The sequence below is a fragment of the Oreochromis aureus genome, linkage group 12 (genome assembly GCF_013358895.1).
Source record: "Oreochromis aureus strain Israel breed Guangdong linkage group 12, ZZ_aureus, whole genome shotgun sequence".
NCBI lineage: Eukaryota > Metazoa > Chordata > Actinopteri > Cichliformes > Cichlidae > Oreochromis > Oreochromis aureus.
The window spans coordinates 21296315-21320760 of NC_052953.1; the positions used below are offsets into that span (position 1 = coordinate 21296315).

General features: G+C 39.5%; 1 protein-coding gene across 5 annotated transcripts; it reads right to left on the reverse strand.

The window, feature by feature from the left end:
- Nucleotides 1-1220: 1220 nt before the first annotated feature.
- Nucleotides 1221-20518, reverse strand: LOC116332376 (kinesin-like protein KIF2A). 5 transcript variants are annotated; one of them, XM_031755305.2, is made up of 22 exons: nt 20320-20518; nt 12989-13083; nt 11056-11178; nt 10206-10260; nt 9121-9237; nt 8834-8878; nt 7387-7487; nt 7168-7263; nt 7029-7083; nt 6788-6950; nt 6013-6103; nt 5831-5894; nt 5655-5746; nt 5427-5569; nt 5013-5217; nt 4734-4844; nt 4559-4626; nt 4156-4281; nt 3243-3390; nt 2525-2626; nt 2262-2397; nt 1221-2164 (listed from the first exon to the last, which is right to left on the reverse strand). In XM_031755305.2, exons 1-22 carry the CDS (start codon nt 20378-20380, stop codon nt 2079-2081), a joined length of 2283 nt encoding a protein of 760 aa, XP_031611165.2. In that variant the 5' UTR covers nt 20381-20518; the 3' UTR covers nt 1221-2078. The 5 variants fall into 5 exon arrangements, with proteins under 5 accessions (XP_031611165.2, XP_031611166.2, XP_031611167.2 ...); XM_031755306.2 differs by lacking the exon at nt 8834-8878 and having other exon boundaries at nt 20320-20517; XM_031755307.2 differs by lacking the exon at nt 4156-4281 and having other exon boundaries at nt 20320-20517.
- Nucleotides 20519-24446: the final 3928 nt, after the last annotated feature.

Below are 24446 nucleotides of genomic sequence, written 5' to 3' on the forward strand. Positions count from 1 at the left end.
GGAGGCTGTTACTGTTGTAAGTTAGTATTTTCTTTTTTAATATAGAATAATACATTTGAAGTATTGTCTTCACGCTCTGAGGCGTGTACTACAAAGGAGGATTTCGTCTTGAGCAGGTAATTTCAGGGTTAACCCTGAATTTTCTATACTGTGAAGGCGGTTCGGTTATCAGGGTAAATCACAATGGTGACGTATTCTTTGAACTTTCCACATAAGAGATCAGCAGGTAAGTAATTACCGCCTGCTGACCAATCAGGTCTCCAGAATACAGCGATCAGTAGTGAATACAGATTCTTAGACGTGACATTATTACTTTATTTTCGCCTTTCTGTTAGCTACATTTTTGCGATTACTTTTATATTTTTATAAGCATCAGTAGTACCTGATCTTAAAACAGGAGGATGCCTATACTGCTGCAGACTAAGCCTATGTTTGAATTCTGTTTTTATATTTATTCTTTACTCTCATAAAGACAGCACAGAGTCGGCAGCTGAAAGAATAAAAACTAAACCTGTCAGAGGCAGTTTCAGTTTAAAATCAACTGAAAGCTCCACATTAGCACAATTCTGTCATTTACAGCATGTTTTAAGTCGTAACTTACAGAAAACACTGAATGAAACAAACTGCATCACGTTGTCACGGGAGTGCATGTGTTTATACATTTTCCACGTCACCAAATAAATGTACTTTTCTATCGTCTGCTGATAATTCTCTTTTAAAGCAGCACAGAGCGAACTCGATGATAAAATAATTTGAGTTAAATGTTTATTTTACTGGTCTGTGTGCTAAATCACAGATGAACGAGTTCTTGTTCTTTATAGATTTTTGATCACCATTTTATCATCTGTTAAAGTCTCTGATTGGAGCAGGTGACACTCATAGGGATCATTTTCTGTGGAAGAAAAATGACAAATGAGCCATGAAACTGCCTTTTAGATTAGTCAGATACTGCTAACACCACCCCAGGGGAAACCTTGGGTTAACTTAGCTAGTTTATAACCAGCTTTGTGTGACTGCTTATCTTGATCATCAACGACAGGGTAAGTGAATCCAGACAGCAGAGAGATACGGGTATGTTGAACTCGCCCTGATGTGAAAACTTAACGTAGCACAGTGAAATTCAAGGTGGTGAAGCAGAGCCCACCTTTAGACGCTCAATTTCTACTCAAACTTGACTTTATGTTCATAGCAGTTAAAGATAATTTGGGTCACATAAGTCATTGAAATGAAACATGACTTTTTATTAATTCTTCCAGCATTACATCTGGTGCAAACACTGAGCAACATAACCAATGATAGGTCAGTGATCTTCACTATACATTTATTAATAGTTTTTCTAGTTCCATTTTTTTTTTTAACAAAGTGTTAAATGGGTGGAAAACATGTTTTACAGTAAGAGTTTTTTGAGTCAGTTGCCACATGGCACAGACTGTAGCAAACTACATGTAAAAATCTGTCAGGGGTGACAGAAGGAAAGAAACACAATGTGGTTTAACGCTTCCTCCAAACTGGTAAAAACTTTGAGAAGGAAGGGAAAGGGAGAAGAGATCATTTACAATGAAGTATGACTTTACGATGCCGACCGGGGGGATCCCCGGACCATGAAACAGTGGTGTACATAAGCTATCACAGAGTGCACATGCAGAAATGTCAGCCAGAGCAAACCAGAAATCAAATACTGGTTTTGTGTAGTAAACTTCGAAGCATGTTCAACTGAGATCTCCTCTTAAAACCGGTCGAAAAGTTTCAGTTCAAAGGAAGTACAAACGGGTATAAAAGAAAAATAATTTAAGTACAAGGAAAGGAAACTAAACGTTCTCCATTAAAAAAAAAAAAAAATCATCTAAAGTGGAAGGAAATAAAAACTACTTTCCTTCCAGTTTTCTAACAAGACCAAAGAGTGAGTGGAGAGCCAGTTTCTGTTACTAGAGGGATCAAAACAAATGATATTCATTGAGCCTGTTGGTACATTAAACAGTCCTTTAATTTGTGTTTTCACAGCTGCTAGTGTCAGCTCGACTTGTGCCAAACATCTAGTGGTTATGTTTCTCAACGCGCCACTTAAACCTCTTCAGACTCTAAAGAGCACGTGGCCTCTTGGGATTGATCTGCTTACTGGCTTGCTCCTCCTCCTGCAGTGCAGAGCGGAATGACTTCACTTTGTCTGTTGAAGAGAGCAAAAGCATTTCACACATTTAAAAAATGTAACAGGAGGGCTGTATTCTATTGTTAAGTGATGTGCATGTGAGTTTTGGGCATACCTCGGAGCTCGGTGAGGATTTCTATCTTTTGATCTAGGATCTGCTCCAGCTGCGTGGCGTAAGACTCCACGTCATAATCCACCTCCTCCGTCATCTCCAGCAGCACCTTTTCATCTTCCAGCCACCGGATAGACTCCTGCTCAGAGGAGAACAAAGAGAAGTTATAAATTCACTGTCAGGAGCTGCAATTTATCTGGATTCATACAAGTATGTACGAGAAAAAGAAAATGAAAGAACCAAGGAGAGCGGGAGTGTTTTCTAACCTGGAAAACAGCTCTGTGGTCCTCTAGGACCTGCTCCTCCATCTCCACCAACTGTGACACGGCCTCATGGAAGGTGAAGAGCTGGGGAGACACTTCTTCCTCCTGTGTTTACAGATCCAGCAGCAAGATCCAGATTTAAACAAAGGAGATCAGGCATTTTTAAATAGCTACTTCTAAACTGTGGCTTCTTTCCCTTTATACGTCACGATGTCTCCAACAAACAAATATTCTTTAAACCTGAGTAAAAACCCATGTTTATTATTTGGGTTTTAAACCAGACTGAGTTCTTCCATTTGTGTTATTATTATCATATTATTTCACTCTTTTGTATGACGCATTTTAGTCAAAAATCTAATTTTCTTACAATTAAATGGACTTAACAAAAAGCTACAGCACAGAGATAATTTCTGAAATCTGGTTATCAGTGGACATCACCTTCATCACTGATAAATAAAAGTTTGAATGTTAATCCAAAAGAAAACACTTTGGGTAGTGAAATACGTGGCAGCTGTGATACGGTAAATGGGCTGGTACTTATTTAGTGCTCATATACCAGTATCTTGCACTGACATGCACCTTGTAGGAGCCAGGGACTGAACTACTGAGTAATACACAGCCTTGTTCTACCTCCTGTTGCACAGCAGCCCTATTTTCAGATATAATTTCCAGATGCAAACAGTCTGATTTGTGCTTCAAAGAATGAATCGTGAGCACTTACATTCTGCTCACAGAGAAGTTTGAGGTCGTCTCTTTGTGGTGAGATGCTCAGCCACTCTTCATCCAAGAGATCCAGCTGGTTGACAGCATGGATATTGGGGCGTCCCCCTTCCATCACTTGGTTGGGGTCCACCGTTAGTTCCTTTACCCTGCAGACCAAAAGAAGAAATAAAGAAACGCATCAGATCGCAGTGACCACAGGTCAGACCTGTTTTTAACCAGGCTGATGTTTGGTTTGCGGTTCATGGTTTGTGCAGCATGGCAGCTTCATGACAGCAGTGATGTCATGCACAGGCACAGATGACAATGCTCAATTTCCAGATATCAGTTTTCATGGAGTCTGGGTGTTCAGAGCTCATGTTTAACTAGGCTCTCGCAAAGCTGATGAGGGATTACAGCACTGTACCCAACCTGCAGGTGCCAGCGCCAATTAATTAGGACTACGGCTGGGATAAGGGATTACCCGCTGAGCGTTTGGCTCAAACAAAAGCTCACCGTGGATGCATTTGCCAAACAGCTAAAAGTCGAGTTTTGCACCAGCATTCTGACTTATCACACCCAGCTATCACAGTTATCCCTGACATCCGGGGCATGAACAGCGATGAAACAACAGAGCAAATAAAAGACACACCCACACAGACAGACAGACATATTGTTCTTCAGGATTTAGCAACACAATTAAAAAAAAAGAAGTTTTGTCTACAGTTCAGATCAAAGTCAAAGCAGGGATGAAAAGATGAATCACATCAAAACATGCAGATGAAAAACAGAAAGGGGAAGACAGGAAGTGTAGCGCAGTGAGGAGCTGATAAATGAGCTCATGGGTGTGTTTTATAATGCATTAGATACACAAAGGGACAGCATGCACTGTGTGTATTTGTGCGTGTGGTGCTGTGCTTTGGGAAGTGCTTGACCTGCTGGGAGAGGTAGCAGCAAAGTCATCATACTCAAAGGTATTGGTGGGCGAGTGCTCAGGGCGGCTTCCCTGACCGCTCTGGGAGAAGGGGATGTCTGACGGACTAATCCCAAACTCCTTCACTCTACACAGCCATCATACCAGCATACAGAGCAGCAGAGGGCGGGAAACAAGAAGGAAAGAAAGTAGGAAAAAAAAGGGAAGAGGATACAAGAGTCAGAACGAACAAGAGTAAGCAGAGAAATTTGGAGTAGTACAGCTAATTTCAGATTCTCTAAAAGCCATTGGACATTACAGAGGAATTTAAAAGAGCTAAAATTTCATAAAGGTGAATAATCCAAGAAGTTCCTGTAAAAGGTAGATACTGTCCAAATCACTGGAGTGGGTTATCTCAACCCCACCTGTTAGCGTAGCGTAGTGTGTTGAGTGTGTTCTCACAGGATGTCATCCCAGGAGAAATGGTTGCAATCTGGAGAAAAAAAAACTGAATATATCATTCAGATTTATTTCACATGTATTAATCTGTGGAAAAGATGTGATAACATGGCCAAAGACTGCCAAAGACAGAGGACTGACCATGCATGTGCGTGAGTTTTCCCCAATAAAGGAGTCTCTGAGGACCTGGGTGAGCTTACTGGCTCTGAATGGCGTATGGGGCTTGTTACGACCCAGAGCTCTGATACACTCCTGAAACAACAAGAGAGACATCCTTGGTAAACAAAATAAAACAAAAAACGAATGGAAACAGTATACATGACATTTCTTTGTTATTTTACAAATCAACAGGAAAAAAAATGAAGTGGTAGCCAACACTTAGGAGTCAGCTACTCAGCTATCCCTTCACTGCACACAGACCTTCAGGGCCAACAAGCTTTTGTTGATCTCTGCTCCCTCCAGACGAGTCTGCCGGTCAGCGCTCGATGTATCCGCCCCCCTCTCATTGCCCGCAAGATCGATGAGGGAGAACTTTCCATGCATCTTCCCCTTCCTCCGGAGAATGATCTGGAATACGGCGTGGCTGCGAGACGAGTGAGCGTTGGCCGAAGTCTGCCCTGATGTTCTTTTGGGGGGTGATCAAGATGATGAAGAAGAGGAAGCAGCAGCAGCGAGGGCAAAAAATTAATAACTTTAGGAGAAGGAATAACATCCTCAAAGAACATGAATATTGTGCTAGACGACGTCTGCATGACAATAAACGAGTTTCAGAGTTTTGATCTGATCACTGATCAAATACAAGAACTCAAAGTCTCGGGATTCCTGCTGTCATACCTGCAGCTGTTTCCCACTTCAATGAGTTTCAGGACATCCTCTGTGCACTTGACCTCCTTCTCCTGCAGCCCCACCACCTGCACTTGCTGTTTCCCGTCCTCCAGTACCCTCAGCTTAGCTTTACGATTCAGCAGGTCAAACACCTACAAACACAGTTCTGTCAGCATCAGATAAAATCTCTCTTTAAGAAAAAAATAAGAAGGAAAGAAATTATCACACATCACTTGCCTTCCCACTGTAGATTTCAAAGAAAGTTGCGTACACTTGTAGATCTAACTTTTTGTAGCTGGGTTTCTTCAACATGAGAAATACATCCCGAGCTGCATAAAAACACGAGAGACCGAATTCCAAAACAGATCCAACTTATCCTTCAGTCAACAAAAAGCTACATCTAATGTGCTTACCAGCTAATGCATAAATTCCTTTAGAGCAGTCTTGGTTTTTCCCAGAGAAATCGCCACCCATAGTCTGTGACACAATGGAAAAATAAATATATACAAGTTAAAATGTTAATTATATAAGATGCACTCCAACTACAAGGATAAAAGCCTTCTGTTTTCTTAAAGGCACATTAATTGTAACTCACATGTGTTTTTCCACTGCCTGTCTGTCCGTAGGCAAAGCAGGTGGCCATGCCTCTCTCAAAAATGGTTTCCACAAGAGGTCTGGCTGTGAACCTGCAGGAAAAGACAAAACACAGTCATGCTCTACACTCCCTCCCTGAATTTATACAGAAAATATTAACAATTCATTCATCTAATTTTGTTTGTTAGTCACCTTTCTTCTGACTAAAGGAATTATATTAACATGCAAAAAAACAGATTTCAGTTTTTTATTATCTATGAATTTGCAACTTGAAAATGTCAACCTGTGGCTATTATTAGAATTAGTTTGGTTTAGTAACAAAGCAAATAGATAGAGTCATTTGTAGCATGTTTGTAAATGATTTAAAAAAACAAAACGATCACAATCAACACATTTCGGTCAAATTCCGCTGGCCGAGCGGCCAGGTCGCACCCCTCAATGAGTGTGGCTGGACTGATCCAGGGTTCCCCCCACCCCACCCCCCGGCCGATAATTTGGGGCAAAAACACTGACTTGTTCATTTGCAGTTTGTGCATCAGAAACCATTCAACAATTTTTTTTCCACACATAGCTGTCTGCAAACATCTCTCAAAACTAAGCTAAGACAAACACTGCAAATACTGGAAAGTCTGGTTGTTCTTGATTGTGCGCCATTGCTTGGCAGAGATTCTCCGCCTGTGTCTTTGGTTGGCTTATCGTGTGCTGCATCACATAATCTGAATCTGACTTGAAATTGAATAAATCTAACAGCTCAGATGTCGCTTCGGGTCACAAACCTGTAAACCATCTCGTTTGTGGTGCTGTCGTCAAAGGCGTAGTCAAAACGGAAGGTCTGGTTCTCCAGGTAGCGGGTCAGGTCCACTTTTTGTTTAGGTTCATGAACCATCACCACATCCTTACTGGGAATGGTGATCACATCCAAATCCTTCATGGACAACTCTGAAACACAGCAGAGGCGACACTTTATAAAAAAGTACTTAGCACATAGCATGAGGCGAAACTCATCAAAGACCTCACCTTTTTTGTTGAGTGGACGTTTCCTCACACAAACGCATATTCTGTGCTCTTCAATCTGGGCAGTGCAACGAGAAGAACATTTATTAAACTTTGGATGAAGGTCAATTCTTACCGATCAGGAGCGAAGAAGAATTTTCACCAGGTCTGCTGTGGTCAGGGGCCGGTAGTCTAAGCTGGCTCGGAAATCTCGGATCATGTACATGATCTCATAGTTGGGGATGGTGGTGTCCACCTCCTGAAGGACAGAGACAGTCAACGTGACAATTATTCGACATAATCAAATAAATTCTCACTTCAATGTAATCAACTCTATGGCCAAAAAAAAAAAAAAAAAAAAAAAAGAACATCATCAGTGTACCTGAGCTCTTTTCTCCCTGAGCTCCTGCTGCTGAAGCCGACGTCTTTCTCTTTTCTCTTGAAGTTTTTCCACCTCCTTCACGCAGTTTGACTTCCTTCGTGCTGCCATTTAGAAAAGAAAAACAGTAATTCTCCCACCTTTCACATCATGTATCAACAGCTTTCTCTTCCTCTTTCATCTCGCTTACAATATGTCACTTCTACTACTTTCCCAGCGTCTTCTATCAGCTTTCCTTTCTGTTGGCCTTTATTTAAACAGCAGAGAAACCTTGGGCTGGCTCCAACAAAGCAGAGCAGTGATACAGCTACTACACACCGGGATGCAGCGGCTGGCACACAGTGTCTCCCGCATAACATTAGCTGCTTGCTCTACATAACCAACAAAAGGCCTTTTGCAGCACTGTGTTTCAAAACCTGTTTTTTTTTTTTTTTTTAATTTGTTTCCTCAAACACAACAGGACATGTGACCTCTGAAAGGAAAATTGAAAAAACAAAGACAAAACCAAAAAACACTTACAATGCAGGATATGTGCCTTGCATTACTGTTTTAATCCAGTCTGATTACAGTAAGAGGCTGTTTCAAATCAAGAATGATTGTCTTAAGAAGGTTATTCCAAAGCTCCCGAGCACCACACCCCCAGATTAGTTTTGTTTCAGGTCAATCAATCTATTAGTCACCATTATAAAGGAACACAAGTTAGCAAACATGTGAGTAAAAGCCACTTTTAATTCAGTGCAGAGTTCATCAAAACTATGTTATTCGATTAGACCCGGCTCAATGCTCGCCGCTGCAGCCCCAGCTTCCCGCTGCAAAGCCCGGCCCAAGCCCTGTGACACAGTCCTGGCCTCCTGCTGGCTCCAGTCCCTGAGAACCCAGACTATCAGAGCAGAGGGATTAATAATCTGCTCTAATCTGGGAGGAGAAGATGAGCTGGGTCAGCACCGGGACAAGAAATATAAGAGGAACTCAGCACCGTTACTGCTTATGGGCTATTCAGTCTGTGTGGAGGGGAGCTGAGGGGGTGAGGAGGGGGGACAAGGCATTCACATCATCCTCTCAGCTCTCCGAATGACAGCGAGCACTTTGAGTAAAAGGCTATCATTGCTGTCTGAGCCCAGAGACGTAACACACATTACCGCAGGCTCTTCCACGTGTGTGCCCGTGTGTGACTCAGCAGAAACCAGACACACAGACCAAAAAAAAAAAAAAAGCAGCACAGCCAAACGACACCACAATTTTTTTCCCCCTCCTAATACCCAGAAAGCCTGTCTGCTGGATGGATTGTGAGTGTGCTGCTTCTTGTCCTTCCAACAGCTCTGAGCAGTACGTGGCAGACATTTGGCTGAGCGATCTTCTTGTTTGACTAGAGGTCTATCGGACTCTATTGGAAACTATCAGAATCACTGTGAAGCACTGAGGGCAGGGGTAACATGCAGGTGATACATACAAAGCTGTCCAAACTCCTTTCTGGATAGCGGCTGATGTGAGGACTCTGTGATGAACATGTGGTCAACAAAGACATGACATTAAAAGATTTTGATGATATGCTTTTGTGCGATCGATGCATTTTTACTAACGCTGACAGTATATTTGGATTTAAAAAAAGAGAAAAAAAAATCTTATATGGATTATGCTTCACATTTGCATAAGGGATTAGTCTAGAAGCTTTTGGCCAACTGCTTAAAACTGGTTTCTTGAAATTATAATTTTCTTGACAAATGTCATGATTGTTACCGTTCTGTAGCTGCTGCTGTGTCTGGGCCTGAGTGGGCTGTGCAGGCTGCTGCGATGGAGGAGGTGGAGCAGGCTCTGGCTGCTGAGGCTGTGGAGGTCTGGCCCGGGTTGGAATTGCTTAAGACACAACACCACAAAGATTAAAATACAAATATCTCTGATCCAGATGCCACTACCAAGCAACATTTACAGCAAAAAAGAAAACCCCAAATAAACAAATGAATGAATATTAAAAAGGAGGAAGAAGGAGGAAAGAAAAAAAATAGATAATAATAATAATGAATAAAAAATTTGTTAGCACAACAAACATGTGGATGGTTCACGTGTACTGAAACTATAAGGCTGTGAGTGTTATGTTTGTATTTCAGAAAAATGCTTTCTTATAAATAAGGAAGCAGCTGAAAGTAGTGGGTAGTTCTATATATAAATGGATTAGTCAGTATTTTTTATTTTACTTTATCTTTTTTTTTTTTTTTTGAAACACTGGGTGTCCTGTACTGATGCACCACCAAAGGGATTTGTGTCTCCTCCTGGTATTGGCTTGTTAGCCAAAAGTGTAAACGACTACACTGGAGCCACTATGTTTGCATTGGAGAACATATTCTATTAAACTATCAATTTTACATTTAAACAACTACTGCCTGCCCACACTACAGTACTGTTTGGCCTGTGTTTGCTGCTTGCCATGAAATGAGTATGACAAGAAGCTTTTATGAGACCATAGCTGCATAAATGCAAAAACGGCATGTATAATCCAACTTTTGTGGATGTAAATGAGAAGCTAATGCCAAGAAATAAAAATGATATGATGCTTTTATAAATGCTTAAAAAGTTAGTTGTTCCTGATTGCACAGGAGGAGATGGTGGACAAAAACAAAACAAAACAAAAAAACAACAACACAAAAACCCCCACAAATGTTGTGCATTATAGTAAAATAATTGCTAAACTAAAGTGAGCAAACTCATGATGGAAATAAACAAAACAAAGACTGACAAACAAAAAATACCAAGCCATAGAAAGCAACAATTTCAATAACAATCAAACCACCATAAATATGTGAGGATAATGTTGCAGTGCCTCAAACCTCTATTATCTCTGGATGGAGTATCATTCTTAGGAGGTGCTATCGTCCGTCGGTTCTGTGAGGGGAAAACAAATAAAGAGAAATGACTATTGAGTTAGCTAGTGTGATTCCTACTTTTGTTGTCACAAAGTTCCAGACTTTTCTTATCGTGACTACTCTGCATACAAAGATACAGGAATACACACGCTTTTTTTGGAGGAGAGTGGTTAATGTATCCACATGCTGCAAAGCATACTGTGTGGCACAGATGGAGAAACAGAGCGGCACAGGTGCAACTCCTGATTCATCTTCTAAGTACCCTGTTCCCTCACTGGCAGAAATGTTCCTGTAATTTCTGATCATTTGACAAATGTGAATATCAGACAAAAATGTCTAATATTCAGTACTGGGTAAGTGATGATTTGATATAGGACTTTACCCAAATTCTAGTTAGATCTCTGACAAAGGAAAAACCGTGATGATACAGCTCATGCCACAAAACACACAAAGAAAATCTTGAGTCTGGGTGGGCTGTTGGTGAGACAAAAGGGTGGTGGAAACCTTGAGCCCTGAATATTTACTGAATTTAGAAAGAAAAAAAACTCCAAAAACACTGAAGACTCTCACCTGTTAATCTATATTTATGACACATGGTGTACTTAACAGGACCAGTTAGCTGGTTCCTGAGAAGGATCGAGGTTCTATAAAAAGACCCAGCACACTGAGCTGCACAGGTTACCCGAGGAAGCCTGGGCGCTAGCCCGTGAATGAGGGATGTTAAAGGGTGACAAAACAAAGAGCTGCTATTCTGAGCAATGTAAATCACACGCTACACCTTCAGGTGCTGATAAGGTCACACAGCACCACTCACCTTTGCAATTTTGTTGACCTTCACACATGTGGGTGTAGGAGGGGGTGGGGTCTCTGGACTAGGGGCAATTTCTTCATCTGGAGCCACATCTGGATTAAGTGCAAATATACTCTCCAAGTCAATCTGTCCAGAAACAGAGCAGCATAAAGTCAAGTGATTATGTCTATGACGGGGGGGTTCAGTCAGTTTGAAAATACAGTGCATCACAAAAGCCTAAAAAAGGCTTAAATGGGACCAGTTTTGTACATAATTAAGGTGGACAAGAGTCTTCAAACTAACCCCGAGTGCTTATATTTAAACTTGGATGTCTCTTGTGTGCTGAGTAGTCAAAATTATCCGTCAGATTTATTGCAGTAAAGCCAAAGGGCGTTGAACACTTTCTAAAACTGCTGTTGAATGTCATTTTTAAAGTTCTGTACTGTAAATTTCAGCAACGCTCCATGGGTGAAAAAGCTCAGAGACAGACTTGCTGCATGGACACTTTGTCGTTTTGATGGGCTGAGAATCAATGCTGCAATTAATGGACAACTTGCTCCAACTTTCTCATTCGTTTTTATACTTTAAAAATCTAGGTAATGTGCACGCTGTATAAGCATTCACATTATTGAGATCCTTCTGCACTTAACTACTTCTGCATACTTTGTGCTACAGAAACCATTCTGGTATCAAAACGTTCAGCTTTTTCTGGAGAAGTGTGCTTTTATCAATTTTTATGAAGAATTAGATATTCCATGGCATTTTGCCACCACTGTGTGATGACATCCCCTGCTCTTTAAACTGTGCTAGAAGAATAATGTGAAAAACCTCTTTTTTGCATGCCCAAATCTTTTGCCCCACATGTATAATATATACATCAAAACATAGCCATCCTTGTCCTCTTTCATCCAATGTCATTCAGCAATTTCTCAATTCTCTTTCTGTTTTGTTGGAGGGATAAAGTAAACAGCCTGAAGCTGCCAATATACCCTCTGCAGTGGTTGCTTTGCTCAAAGTTCTTTCCACAAACTAAAGTTTTCAAACAGTTGTAACATCTCCCTCTGTGTGTTTGTACATCTCTGAGCTTCTGTGCAGGATTATGATTAAAATTGAGCTAATAACCAGCATGATCGTAGACTCATGTCTTAAACACAACTCTGACGTCTGCTTACAATAATCAAGAGGTGCACGACCGGCCGACGCACCACAAAGATTGTGTCTCGCGACACAGGACGTGATGTCAAAATCGTCACACGACTAAACATTTCTAGATAAACATTTGTCATTTGAGATCATTTTTCATTTTGATGAGCTTCAGCTCCAAGTTTAGCTTTTTTTGTCTTTGTTTTGAAAAAGGTCATTTTAGCCAAATGAAGCTCAGTTTTGGTACCTTTTTCGTTTTATTTAACACATTTTCAGTTTTTGGTACTGTTGCTGGCCAATATTTTGCTAATCGTTTGCAATTAAGCTGATTTAGCAAATTCAGCTTTGAATATTTCAAATATTTTTAAACATTTCAGGCAACATTTTCAAATTGCAGCATTCACATTGCATTTTTGCTAGGAAATGCTTTTTCTAGTATTTTTTATTGTCTTATTTGGACTGTGCGTATGTGCTCCAAAGACAGGGCTGAACCACATGAAGTAACAGACATTTTTATATAAATAATTCTACTTATCTTTGTGCTTTTTATTATGTCCATGAAAAATAATTATGAAAATGTGATGCAGCAAGCCTGCCGCCAGATGTACTGTTAAATTTTCACACTGTCTACATGTGATCAGAGCTGCAGGGTGTGCAAGGGGTGATGTGTGGTCGAACATGCAGCTTAGTTGCATAATCACAGCAGCTCCTGAATGCTTTTGGATCTATTATTCATTGCTTTGGAAAATAAAAAGCACTTTGTGCTGTTAAAGAAGCTTTAAGAGGTAAAAAACAGTGGTAAATAGTGGTTTACCTCTTTTCCCTTTGTGTCTCCATTTTCTATCCACTCCACTGTGACGCTCTCATTGTCCTCGTTAAGTGAGGTCACCATCGCCTGATGTATACGTCCTGTAAAAGCACCAGAGATGAGATAAACTCAAATATCAGATTAGCAGAAAAACATTAATAGCTGAAGGTAGCAAATATTGGGACCAAAATCAGTGTAGAGCTATGGAAAATTAAAAGCATTTTATTGTTTAGTAAGTACAACAACAACATAACTGCATTTGCCATTCACACCCCATGATTTATGAAATATAGAAAGGTCTAATTTCCACCTGCTACCATGATCAGATCTGCATGCAGTCTTGATAAAATAAAACTGTTTTCATTTGGATATACACTGACTTTAAAGAACATGTTTTTAAATAATATACTATATTATAGTTGTTGTGTGACGACCCACTGATGTATTCTATACATTTTACATTTTCAGTTGTGTCTGAAGTGTTGTGCTCCTACTTTTTTATTATTATGCCATATACATTTAACCTAGCTTCAATTAAACAGTTTCATTACTAATTATGTAAGCTTATATTCACCTTTATCCTCACAAACAAAGAATCTAGTTCCAGATAATGCAGGCATTTCAGTGAAATGTTACTAACACAAAACCTGCCTATGCTCACCAACAGAGGCTTTTATTTCATTTCCATTGTTCTGTAAGTGACTGAACAAATTAGGTTTCTTGTGAGAGGAAGGCAGCAGGCTGAGGCTAATCTTGGTAAGTTCAGACCAGGAGGTTTGATAATGAAACGTTAGCAAGACTCTCGGATAACAGAGATGAGAGCAGCTGCTGTTAGCCTCTGTGCTTCTCTCCGCCCCTCTGTCTTCAACACTGCAATACTAACAGCTGGAGAAAAAAAAGAAAAAGGACAAAAAAGAAAAAAGCTGCTCAGCCCTCCCATTTTTGCCTGTGCAGATCCAACTGCATGCTGCAAAATCCCTTCACTATCTAAGGAAACAGCATGCTCCAGTATCCATTATTTAGAGACACAAAGAGAGGCGGCCAGCGAAGATGCTTTCAGTGTTCTCATGTGCTGAACATTTGATCAATTTACCATACAAATGTTTTACATTTGCAAAAAGCAGGGAAAAGGATATTCTCACAGGGCAGCCATTTATTCAACAGAATGCACGTTCTATTTGTTAGGTATATATGGTGCACTTGTGATAGCTTTATTTCCTTAAAATTTAGGTGATTTAGCAAGGTGTGGACATCCAGTATTTCAGCCATTCGTGTGTGCATTTATAGAGGATACAAACAGTCATAAAAATAAACAGAATAACAAAGTTAACCCTACTGCCCTCCAACCCCCACACTAAAAATAAAAAAAATAGATAGTTGAAATTGATTTATAATAAAACACAAAGTTTTAAAATGTAAGAGTGGTTTTATACTTGGTCCTTTTCAGCCCTCAAAACTAATTTAGTTTCTGAACACTCATTGTGGTTCATGTAATCTGTCACCTGTAAACACATAGGGTAGATGAAGGGGGGTTTTGTTGTTGTTGTCATTACTTCCCAGCTGGATGGATAGATATAAATTAATAATTGATTTAAGTATCATGTTCATGTGCAATGACAGCTTATCTTACAAGAGCAACTTATACTACAATTCATTTGGTTTTGCTATTAGCAGGCAAGATGCTTTCACATTTTATTATCAGAGAAATCAGACACATGCTATTATAGAAAACTTCCATACAGGCAGTAATGATAATAGTAACTAATCCAAGCATGGACTTGAATTTAAACAGGAAATATACATGAGGTTTTAAAACAAAAAATTCTACTGCTGATCACATGTTTACCAACAGCTTGTCAAATTTACATAAATCTTCGATCGCTAGCAGTGGGACTCTGAAGTGCTGTACTGTATGTTTTTAAGTTTTCTCCCCAATAAACACAACAATGTCGATGAAACGTCGTTACCGGCGGGTGCCTTTGGTTTCATTCTATAATACTGCACTTATTTTTCTACGAAGATTTGAACTTTGAGAATGTTTAAACAAGAGAGAAAAGCGTGAAAATTTTCATGTCTGTCTGAGAAAAGTGTATAAAGTGTGTAGTGAGGGGTTTTACAGCCTTAAAACATCTATAATTATTGTAAAAATAAAGTTGGCTACTTCGCGGATTTCACTTATCGGTTATTTATTGAACGCAACTCCCGTGAAAAACGAGGGACCACTGTAATAAAAATGTCCCAATAGCTTTGATGGAGGTTTTCACTGAGTCTGAGGAACAAACTGTTTGTAGCGTTGATTGGGGTAGACAGATCTACTCTAAGATCCTGTGTGGCTGTTACGACTAGGTCGCTTTGGACCCTAGGCACTAGCGCTGTATGGTAGCAAGATATTTCTGCCCGTTTTCTCCTCATACACATCAACATGCACTGTAATGAAGGAAGCATTCACATGCTTTACCCAAGTAAAACTCCTACAACTATACTTGTACAAGGAGAAGTGCTGCGAAGGTTCTGAGAATGTTACCTATGTCAAAGTAATCTGAACCGAGTGTTACACTGCTATATGTCATTATCATTAGGTTATTAATATTATTCACATTAATCACAACTAAAATTGTTTTAATTGGGGAAAATAATGACCGTTTAATAGAACTGATATTGTTATACTCATCATGGATTAATTTAATGATTAATTTCTCTATTAGTTATTTACTTAGTTAGAAAAAGCTCCAAAAACAGTCGAGGTCTGACGGCTCCCAGATGGGTGACATATCACAGGTATTGGTCCACCACAAGCTGCATTCATCCACAAAAACTGGTCTTTGGAAAGATAGACTGAAATTTTTTTTAGCTAAATTATACAGTGACTGGGGGGGAAGAGACATGTGATATTAAATGTCACATCTCCAAGAGTAGCAGCACTCAGAGGATTTATGGAAACAACTGTGCTAAGCATGGCTCTCCAAATCACTGCTCCATCCTGCTAACCGCCCTGGAAAAAAACGGCTGCCTGCTTTTGCCAATGTCAAGCAGCAAGCCGCAGACCACAGACTTCCTGTGGCTTCATCGCGATCAGACTCAATAAACTACTTGGTGCATAAGTAACGGCAGCAGAGAAGAGAACAACTTTGCCCAAACTACTTTGATAAAACGAGACAAATGTCTTATTATTTTATAATATGTAATTCTGAAATTATAGCAACAACAACAATATAATTTTACACAAGAAAATCTGCAGCCCAATACATGTACTACTTAGGTGGTAATCAACAGACACCGCACAATGTTATCACAGTACTTAATTAATGATACGATACAACGACAATTTTTAACATTTTTCAACATGCTGAGTACTGCAGTAACATATATTCTGATTTATGGCCATTTTTCAACTCAAAGTTAAATAAAGCAGGCGGTCGTGAAGTTTAACACAATTAAGTACACTTTAGTTATTATTTTTTGCTGCAAAATGAGATTGTCAAGCACACCAACACTGTCAGTGAAGCCTGGCCATAAATGGTGCCAAAAAGACCGAGTCAGTACGCTATCAGCCTGTGACTGAATGGGATCAAGAAAGCAATTACATCCAATCAGTTTCTGATAATAAAGTAATTAGCTGTGATGAATCATCAAAAAATGCTGTCTACATAGGAAGAAATTCACATATAATTATTAAAGTTGGGAATATACGGGAATATAACCAGAATACAATCAACTGGCAGCCAGTTAAGTTGAGTCCCTTTGAGTTGTGCTCATTGACAAAGACTCATTCAGACTGTCTGTATTTATAAATTAAACAGCAATTATTTATAAGCCTCTAACAATCTCTGAGAGCGATTGCAGTGAGTCCAAGTCCAACTGCGAGTGTTTGCTGGTGTGTCTCTCTGTGTTGGCCCTGCGATACAACCTGTTTAGGGTCTAGTTTGCCTCTCACTCTGCAACAGCTGGGATAGATCCACCCCTAACGCTGACCTCAGTGGATAAGCGGTTAAGAAAATGAATGGAATAAATGATACATAAACGCACTATTCTGTTTTTATTTACACAGATGGAGATGTATTTATTTCCCAGACACAAAGGAGGAAATAAATAGCAACAACCCCCCTCCCCCTCCAAATCAATCAACAGCCAAATTGTTATTTTAATCACCCATACTGGCACTGGTACAGAACTTCATGAACGCCACATCTCCAGTTAGAAGTTCTCTTAAAATACAGTACAATACACCTATTAATGGCCAGACCTCCCTACTATTTTACATACTGCTATAAAAAAATGCCCAATAAATATCAAACCAAAGTCCTTGAACTATACTATTATAAAAGGGGTAGATCTGTTACATTAAATAAATGACAATGCTCAACAGGTACTAGTGGTTGAGTGGATACAGTTGGTCTCACTCTAAATGTCAATTTTACACAGGTCATTAGGTTCAGATATAATAAGGACAAGGCTTGTTTTAGGCTCATTCATAACAACCCACAACTACATGAATAACACTCTAAGGCAGTGTAACTGTCATATGATCCTGCTGAAACTGATGAAGTGATCACTTTCCTCCCAACTCTGCTAACTTTGCAAGATGTTTGTTGTGTCAATGAGCCAACAGTTGGATCTTCACTGTAAAATGCCAGCACTTCGTCTATTCTGCTACCAGATGAGAGTGATTATCTGAGCCTTATAGTGAGTGCAAATGCCAAGGGAGGCAGTCATGATGAACCCATAATGCAACAGTACAAGAAATTTCCCATGAAGAGGCTAAGCAATGGTGCTGCTTGTAGACATTTGCTGTTAGCAGTGGCAGGAACTATGTAAACTGAGCCTCAATAGCAGTAAATGGCACTAAATACAACACTGGACATCAGGAGCTTGTGTAACCTGTTGTACCCAGAAACACATGTTTTAAAGTACTAACAGCATAGGTCTTTAATTTGGAGACACACAAGTCTTAAAAAAAAACAAACAATTTATTGATTTAATTAAAAGTAAAATTATTATTTTTGTTATTACATTTACTTTCAAACGGCAAGGCAGACATGTCTTTTAATAATCGAGAAGTGACAAATTTGCTTAATTGGAAACTATTCTACCGTTCTTTCTGCAAAGATACAGACCCAACGGACAGGTTTCAAGGACACAGCATACGTCCAGACACTGTACACCTACAAGATCCACATGAGCTATTGTGCAGCTGTACTCTCTGACCTTGCCAAAGAAGGGAATATTTATTTTCCCCCCCAGACTTTAATAAACTGTAACGGCTGCCTACATCTTCCTCACAGACATACACTGTATCCTTAGAGTTAAATGAGCTGAAATGCCAAGTCACACACGGGCTTGTCTTACTGAATGCCCCATCAAGTGCCCCACTTTTTTACTAAAACCTTGCTGAATGGGTACACTGACACCTCCCAGGAGCAGAAGGGGCTTAAAATGGGGGTGTTCTAGTTCTGCTAAGCCTGTGGAATAAACAAAACCCCCAAAGCATCGTTTTCACCCACAGAACCAGAGACACCTATTAATGAAACCATATCAACATGGCACATATTCAGAAAAAAAATTGTGCAGTGTATAAACACCACACAGACCCTTGCCTCTCCGGTACTCCACTCTGCTCTGAAAGACCCTACTATGCCAAACCATAATATTTTACTAAAAAAGATAAAAAGAAAAGAGGAAAGCCCCAAAATGAATACTCAAAATTGATATACAGGAACAATTAAGAGTATAATACCTTTAAAAGGTGCACACAACATCCTCTGATGACTGGAGGTAGTCTAATTAAACTGCTCCTAATTATTTTCTATGAGACCTAGCTCTCAACAGGAATAAATATGAAATGGAAAAAACACAGAGGGAGCGAGTGAGAGTCCTGGCAGAACAGAGGGAGCCGGCTGCAACAGATGGGGTGGTGGCCAATAGCATGAAACTGGCTTGAATCTGAACCAGCCCCCAGAGAGAGAGGGAGAGGGCAATCCCTGCTCTGGATACAACATCAGACAGACAACTGGTTCCTTCTGCAGCCCTGCTGTGCATCTAGTTCACATCTCACTCCTGATCTTAGGACAGAGATTATGGATTTAGGGACATTACCAATGATACTAACCAGCACAGTGGCTGCAGCACACCTCTGGCACTAGCTTTCAAGCTTATTCCCGTGTGCTTTGTGTACAAGATTGGTGCTGTTTGAGGGTTTGTTGCAAAACAATTTCACTGGGTGTAGCCAAGTCCTGAAAGGGCCAGCGGGAATGACACAAACTTCTGTGTCATCTTTGGCTCTATAGCCCTGAAGCAATGCCGAACAACTACACAGCAGCAAGAATAAAGCTGGCATTCACAGAGAGGAGAGTCATACAACAACTAGCCTCTCCCTTTTCTTGGTCTACTCATCTGTTAGCGTTCAGAAACAACTTCAGCTCAAGTGAATACAGTTTAACCCCCCTAAGCTATTATGGCTACATCCTTAGTACCACTACAAAAAACCTAGGGCATCAGTAGGTGCCTCATATTTAAGGTTACACTATCTACAATTATATATCCTTGGCATTGCCTCTATTAAATAAAACACTATCTTTTATGACCCATGCAATACCAAGAGTAATAGAGGAAATAAAGGAAAGAGTTATAAAAAATGGCCTACGTATATGCTTTTGTTACAAATGTAATTTTATTGCAAATGACCGTGATAAAAGACAATATGAATACAGGATTTTAGACCTCAAAAGGGTTTCAATAACAGCTAGCGGTTCAGTTTCTTGAGAGAGCATTTAATAAGCTAACAATGAAAGAAAGCGGGGATAAAATATAACCAAAAACCAAACTGCATGTTAACGAAACCGATTTTACTGCGGAGCCACTGCTGTGTGAAGCCGGGAAACAGCACACAACCTTTGGCTAGCCACAAGCTAACGCTAATCCTGCCGTCTTCGTTAGTTAGCTAAGCTAACCGGGTTAGCAATCCCGCTAGCTTGGCTAATTATAATTTTGAATTCCCTGTTATAATAAATAATTTAAGAAACTAGGTGGCGCTAGAGTTAATATGTTTGTATGCTTAATAAATTCCCATCAAAGACATTTGTTGTTATCTAATGATAAGAATCTAGAGGTATCGGGAAATATCTTCTGAATGGGCATGCTAACAAAGGTAAGGCGCCCATTCAAAGGCTTAGGCCGTGCTGAAACTCTCCGCCCTGACAACTAATATGAACCTGCAGCTAACGTTACGCTCTGCAGCCAGAAACAACGGTTGCTATATTCAACAGCAGCGCAGCAACAAAGATCCCCAAACAACTTATACACCGCGACGGGAAAAAATAAAGAGACAGGGTGAAACTTACCATCGCTGCGTTTTATCTCCACATAGGTACCAACGACTATCTTCCCAAAGCCAGACGCCATTCTACATCACTTAAAAATGAACAAATACAGGACTAGAGACTTATTGTAAGCCAGTAAAATCAGCTTCTTTGGCAGTCTTTGCTTTGGGAGGAAGATGCAGTCAGTGGCAGCATTACGTCAAGAGCATTACGTACCTACCAAGAATAGCAGTTTCTTTCCGGTCATCTTTTTCAAAATAAAAAAGTGATGCGGCTCATAAAAGCATTGCATTTACTACAGTGTTTATAACTGTTATTTCTTTAATCATAGGCTGTTGCTGTAAAATATTGGATTTCTTATTAAAGTTAATTGAAAAACTATTACTTTTACTTGTACATTATCACTTTGGGTACAAACACACCATAATAAATATATTATAGCTATTATAGGCTGTCGTAATTGACTCCAAAATAAACAAATGTTAAGATTAGTTCCCTCCTAACCAACTGAATGATTTAAAATGCTAGGTAATAATAATAAATGCTCATTTTTCTGTAAAATGAGCACTTACATTGAGCTCATGTTTCAAATATATGATACTAATCTTAAAATGCAATAAAAAAAATACCTTTAATGACGTATATAAACATATATGACATAAATAAATAACTGAGGAGGCATTCACTTACACTAATGCATTTGTTTGGTATGAACAAAAATCCCACTATTCTGCAATTTATGCAGTATACCACCTGGTGGTACTACTGCTCTAATAGGTCCAGATAAGCTGCATCACAGTTCTCTGACTTCTTCACTACGTACGTAATGTGGAAAAGATGCCAAGAATTTACCTACGACATTTATGACGTTTCATGTGTAAACCTCTCGGACTATCACATGGAGAGGACCAGCACGCCCAACAGTTGTCATTTACAAAAAATGAAAAAAAAAAAAAAAAAAAAAAATATTACTGGCACTTTGCATAACACTGAAAGTGAACTTAAAAAAAAAGTGTACAAAACACTTTTTTAAAAACACAAATGTTAATGAGAAAGAACAATGAAACCACAGCTCTATTTCCTCAACAGTATTGCATTGTTCTTCTAATCTACAGTACTGTGCAAAAGTTTAAACTGGCCCCTCATTTTTTTATATATATTTTGCTTTAAAGGAGCCAGAGTAGAGTCTTATTTTGAGCAATTTTGGTCTTTAGCAATATTTTACAGGCTTTCTTTTTCAGTCCTTGTACCTGATTCTCAGAGGATTTTTTTATGTGTTCTTTTTTTTTTTTTAAGCCACAACCAACCTATGAATCATTCAAGAATAAAAAGAATGCATTCAACTCAAGGAATGAATCAGTTTTGCATCTACACATAACGAACACGTTAGAGATGTATTATTGTAACACACCCAAAAAGATTCTAGGTCTGACCAACCGTCTCAGCCGTGGGCAAAAAGATGACAGTCAATAAAATTCTAAAAGATAATTTATTGACACAATACTCAAAAGATAAAAGATAAAACAGTCCAATGTCCCATTTGCGAATCAAGTAAAAACACACAGTCCCAAGGCCAGAGCCAGTTATGCCACAATGCCAGCTGCACTCCACGTGTTGACTTCAACAGGGTTAGCAGTTGTCGATCGTGGCTCAAGAGTTGGGAGTTTGCCTTGTAATCAGAAGGTTGCCGGTTCGAGTCTCGGTCGTTGTGTCCTTGGGCGAGACACTTCACTCGTTGCCTACTGGTGGTGGTCAGAGGGCCTGGTGGCGCTAGTGTCCGGCAGCCTCGCCTCTGTCAGTGCGCCTCAGGGTGGCTGTGGCTACAATGTAGCTTGCCATCACCAGTGGATGACTGGTTGTGTAAAGCGCTTTGGGGTCCTTAGGGACTAGTAAAGTGCTATATAAATACAGGCCATTTACCATTTTGTCCTCTGAGACCCACCACTCCAGCCTCTCCAACTCCACTGCCTTTGGAGGCTGTGGCATATAATAGGCCCTGGCCTCCACAGAGAGACAAAATTACACATTCACTATAGAATTCATAGCGCAAAACCCATCCATCCCAAACATATCAGATTTCATCACATTACATACCTGCACAGAGAGACAAAATTACACAGCAGTGTTTGTAGTGTGGGCTATAAGTAGACCAGTGTATCAGTGCAATCAATTACACCTGCCTCCAATTAGTCCAACCCCATTACAGCCATTGGCTCACCAAAAATGTGACACACACACACACACACACACACACACACACACACACAACCACTCCCAACCCAGTGCAACTTCACACAATAATATGGAGCTGAATTAATGCAGGCACATTAGTCTACCATGTTACATTATCTTTAGATGCTTTGTTACCAGCAGCCTGTCAAAAAGAAAAACATCATTTGTTTATACAAAAAAATGCAAAAGAAAACATAGTTTGATGGGCAGAAAATAGTATTTTTGCATCAGAAATCGATTCTCAAAGAGCTATTAACTGAAAAGCACTTCCTGCCATACTGTGAACTGTATCTTTAAAAAAAAGTAGCAAAGTGGGCAAGTGGAGGACAAAAGCACAAAAGGAGAAGTTGCAGGATTTACAAACTATTTACAGCAGATTGTAAATCCTGCAACTTCTCCTTTTGTGCTTTTGTCCTCCACTTGCCCACTTTGCTACTTTTTTAAAGATTCAATCAATCAATCAATCAATATTGTTCAACTATTTACAGCAGATGAACAATATTGATTGATTGATTGAATCTTTATTTTGAACATGTTGAAAAAGTCCAACAACATAGAATTCAAAGAGACAAATAAACAAAGCAAAACAAAAGGAAAAACGAGCAACCGCAACTACAAATAACTTTCATGTTCAAAAAGGAGCAGGAAGAAGCAATGAACAATACTGAAAGTCATATCTTAAGAAACAGGACAAAAATAACACCAAAGTCCTGAAACAGAACCTGAGAGACGCCTCTGACCTCTGAAATGGTCTCAATGGGAGAGTGGCTGTAAAGACGTCATACTTAAAGAAAGAAAAGGTTGAGGCACACCAAATTACAGAAGAACTGAACTGAAAATCTGTAGGTCTGATGGACTGATGAATCCAAATGAGAATTTTGGATATCAAACACACAATGGATTACTATCAGTCACGGCTTCCCCAGAGCCCGGACGTCAGCATTATTGAAGCAGTGTGGGATCATCTTGACAGAGAACAAAAGAAAAGGCTTCAAGACTTTAGCACAATACTGTAAGGGCAAAAACATTTGAACTCAAATGTTAATGAAAAAGAAGCAACAGTAGGTCTCAGGAAATTCACTGTGCCAATAGAAGACTAATCTTTGCTGGGTTGTCTTGTATACTGGTGTAGTATTGTATGTATTAACTATTTTTGTTTTTAAGGGACAGTCATGACTTGGCCCTGCAGTATGCAGATGGTCAGGGCAAAGACACACTGTGACTACTGGGGGTCTGGTGGAGATAGTGTCTATCATTTAGGAAAATGGCATTTGTTGCAAGGCTCAAAGTGGGATATGAAATCATGCTGCAATAATGCTTGAGGGGAAGCCATTTAAAGTTGAATGTACCATTTGAATGGTCATTTGAACATTTTTGAAAGGACTGGTCTTTTAAGCAGGTACAAACCCATTTTAACAGAAATATTAACTATACAAAAAAAAGAAGAAACAATAAACCGCTTTCAAACACACTTTTTCACCCTATCATCCACATCAGACAGTTGCTGGTGAGTTCAGAGGTCAGTGCAAATATAATTAGTATCTCTTGCCCCAACACTAACAACATTACTGATCTTTCCTCTGGTCTGAGTCTTGTATCAAAAAATGTCTACACAGTTTAACGCAGTTCTAATACAGAGCATGAAAGTGATGTGCTGCACATGGAGTTTACAGTTACTGCTAGATTTGAACCCCATTACATTTAGAAAACATAAAACCATAATACACTATAAATACAAAACTACAATACATGCTCAAAATAGAGAAATTATTTCCAAAAGTATGAATAATTGTGAAATGATATTAATAAAATGCCTGCAGCTGTCTTTTTGATATGCATGTCTACTTTAAAATCCAATCCAAAGCAAACTGATTTAAGACTCAAAGCAAGAGGCAGGGAGGCAGCGCCAGAGGTTT

Coding starts and splice junctions, on each gene's coding strand:
- LOC116332376 (XM_031755305.2), bottom strand. CDS start 20,380: ATGGCGTCTGGCTTTGGGAAGATAGTCGTTGGTACCTATGTGGAGATA. Junction 6,951..7,028: donor ACGTCCACTCAACAAAAAAG/GTGAGGTCTTTG, acceptor GCTGTGTTTCAG/AGTTGTCCATGAAGGATTTG. Junction 5,747..5,830: donor AGGAATTTATGCATTAGCTG/GTAAGCACATTA, acceptor GTTTTTATGCAG/CTCGGGATGTATTTCTCATG.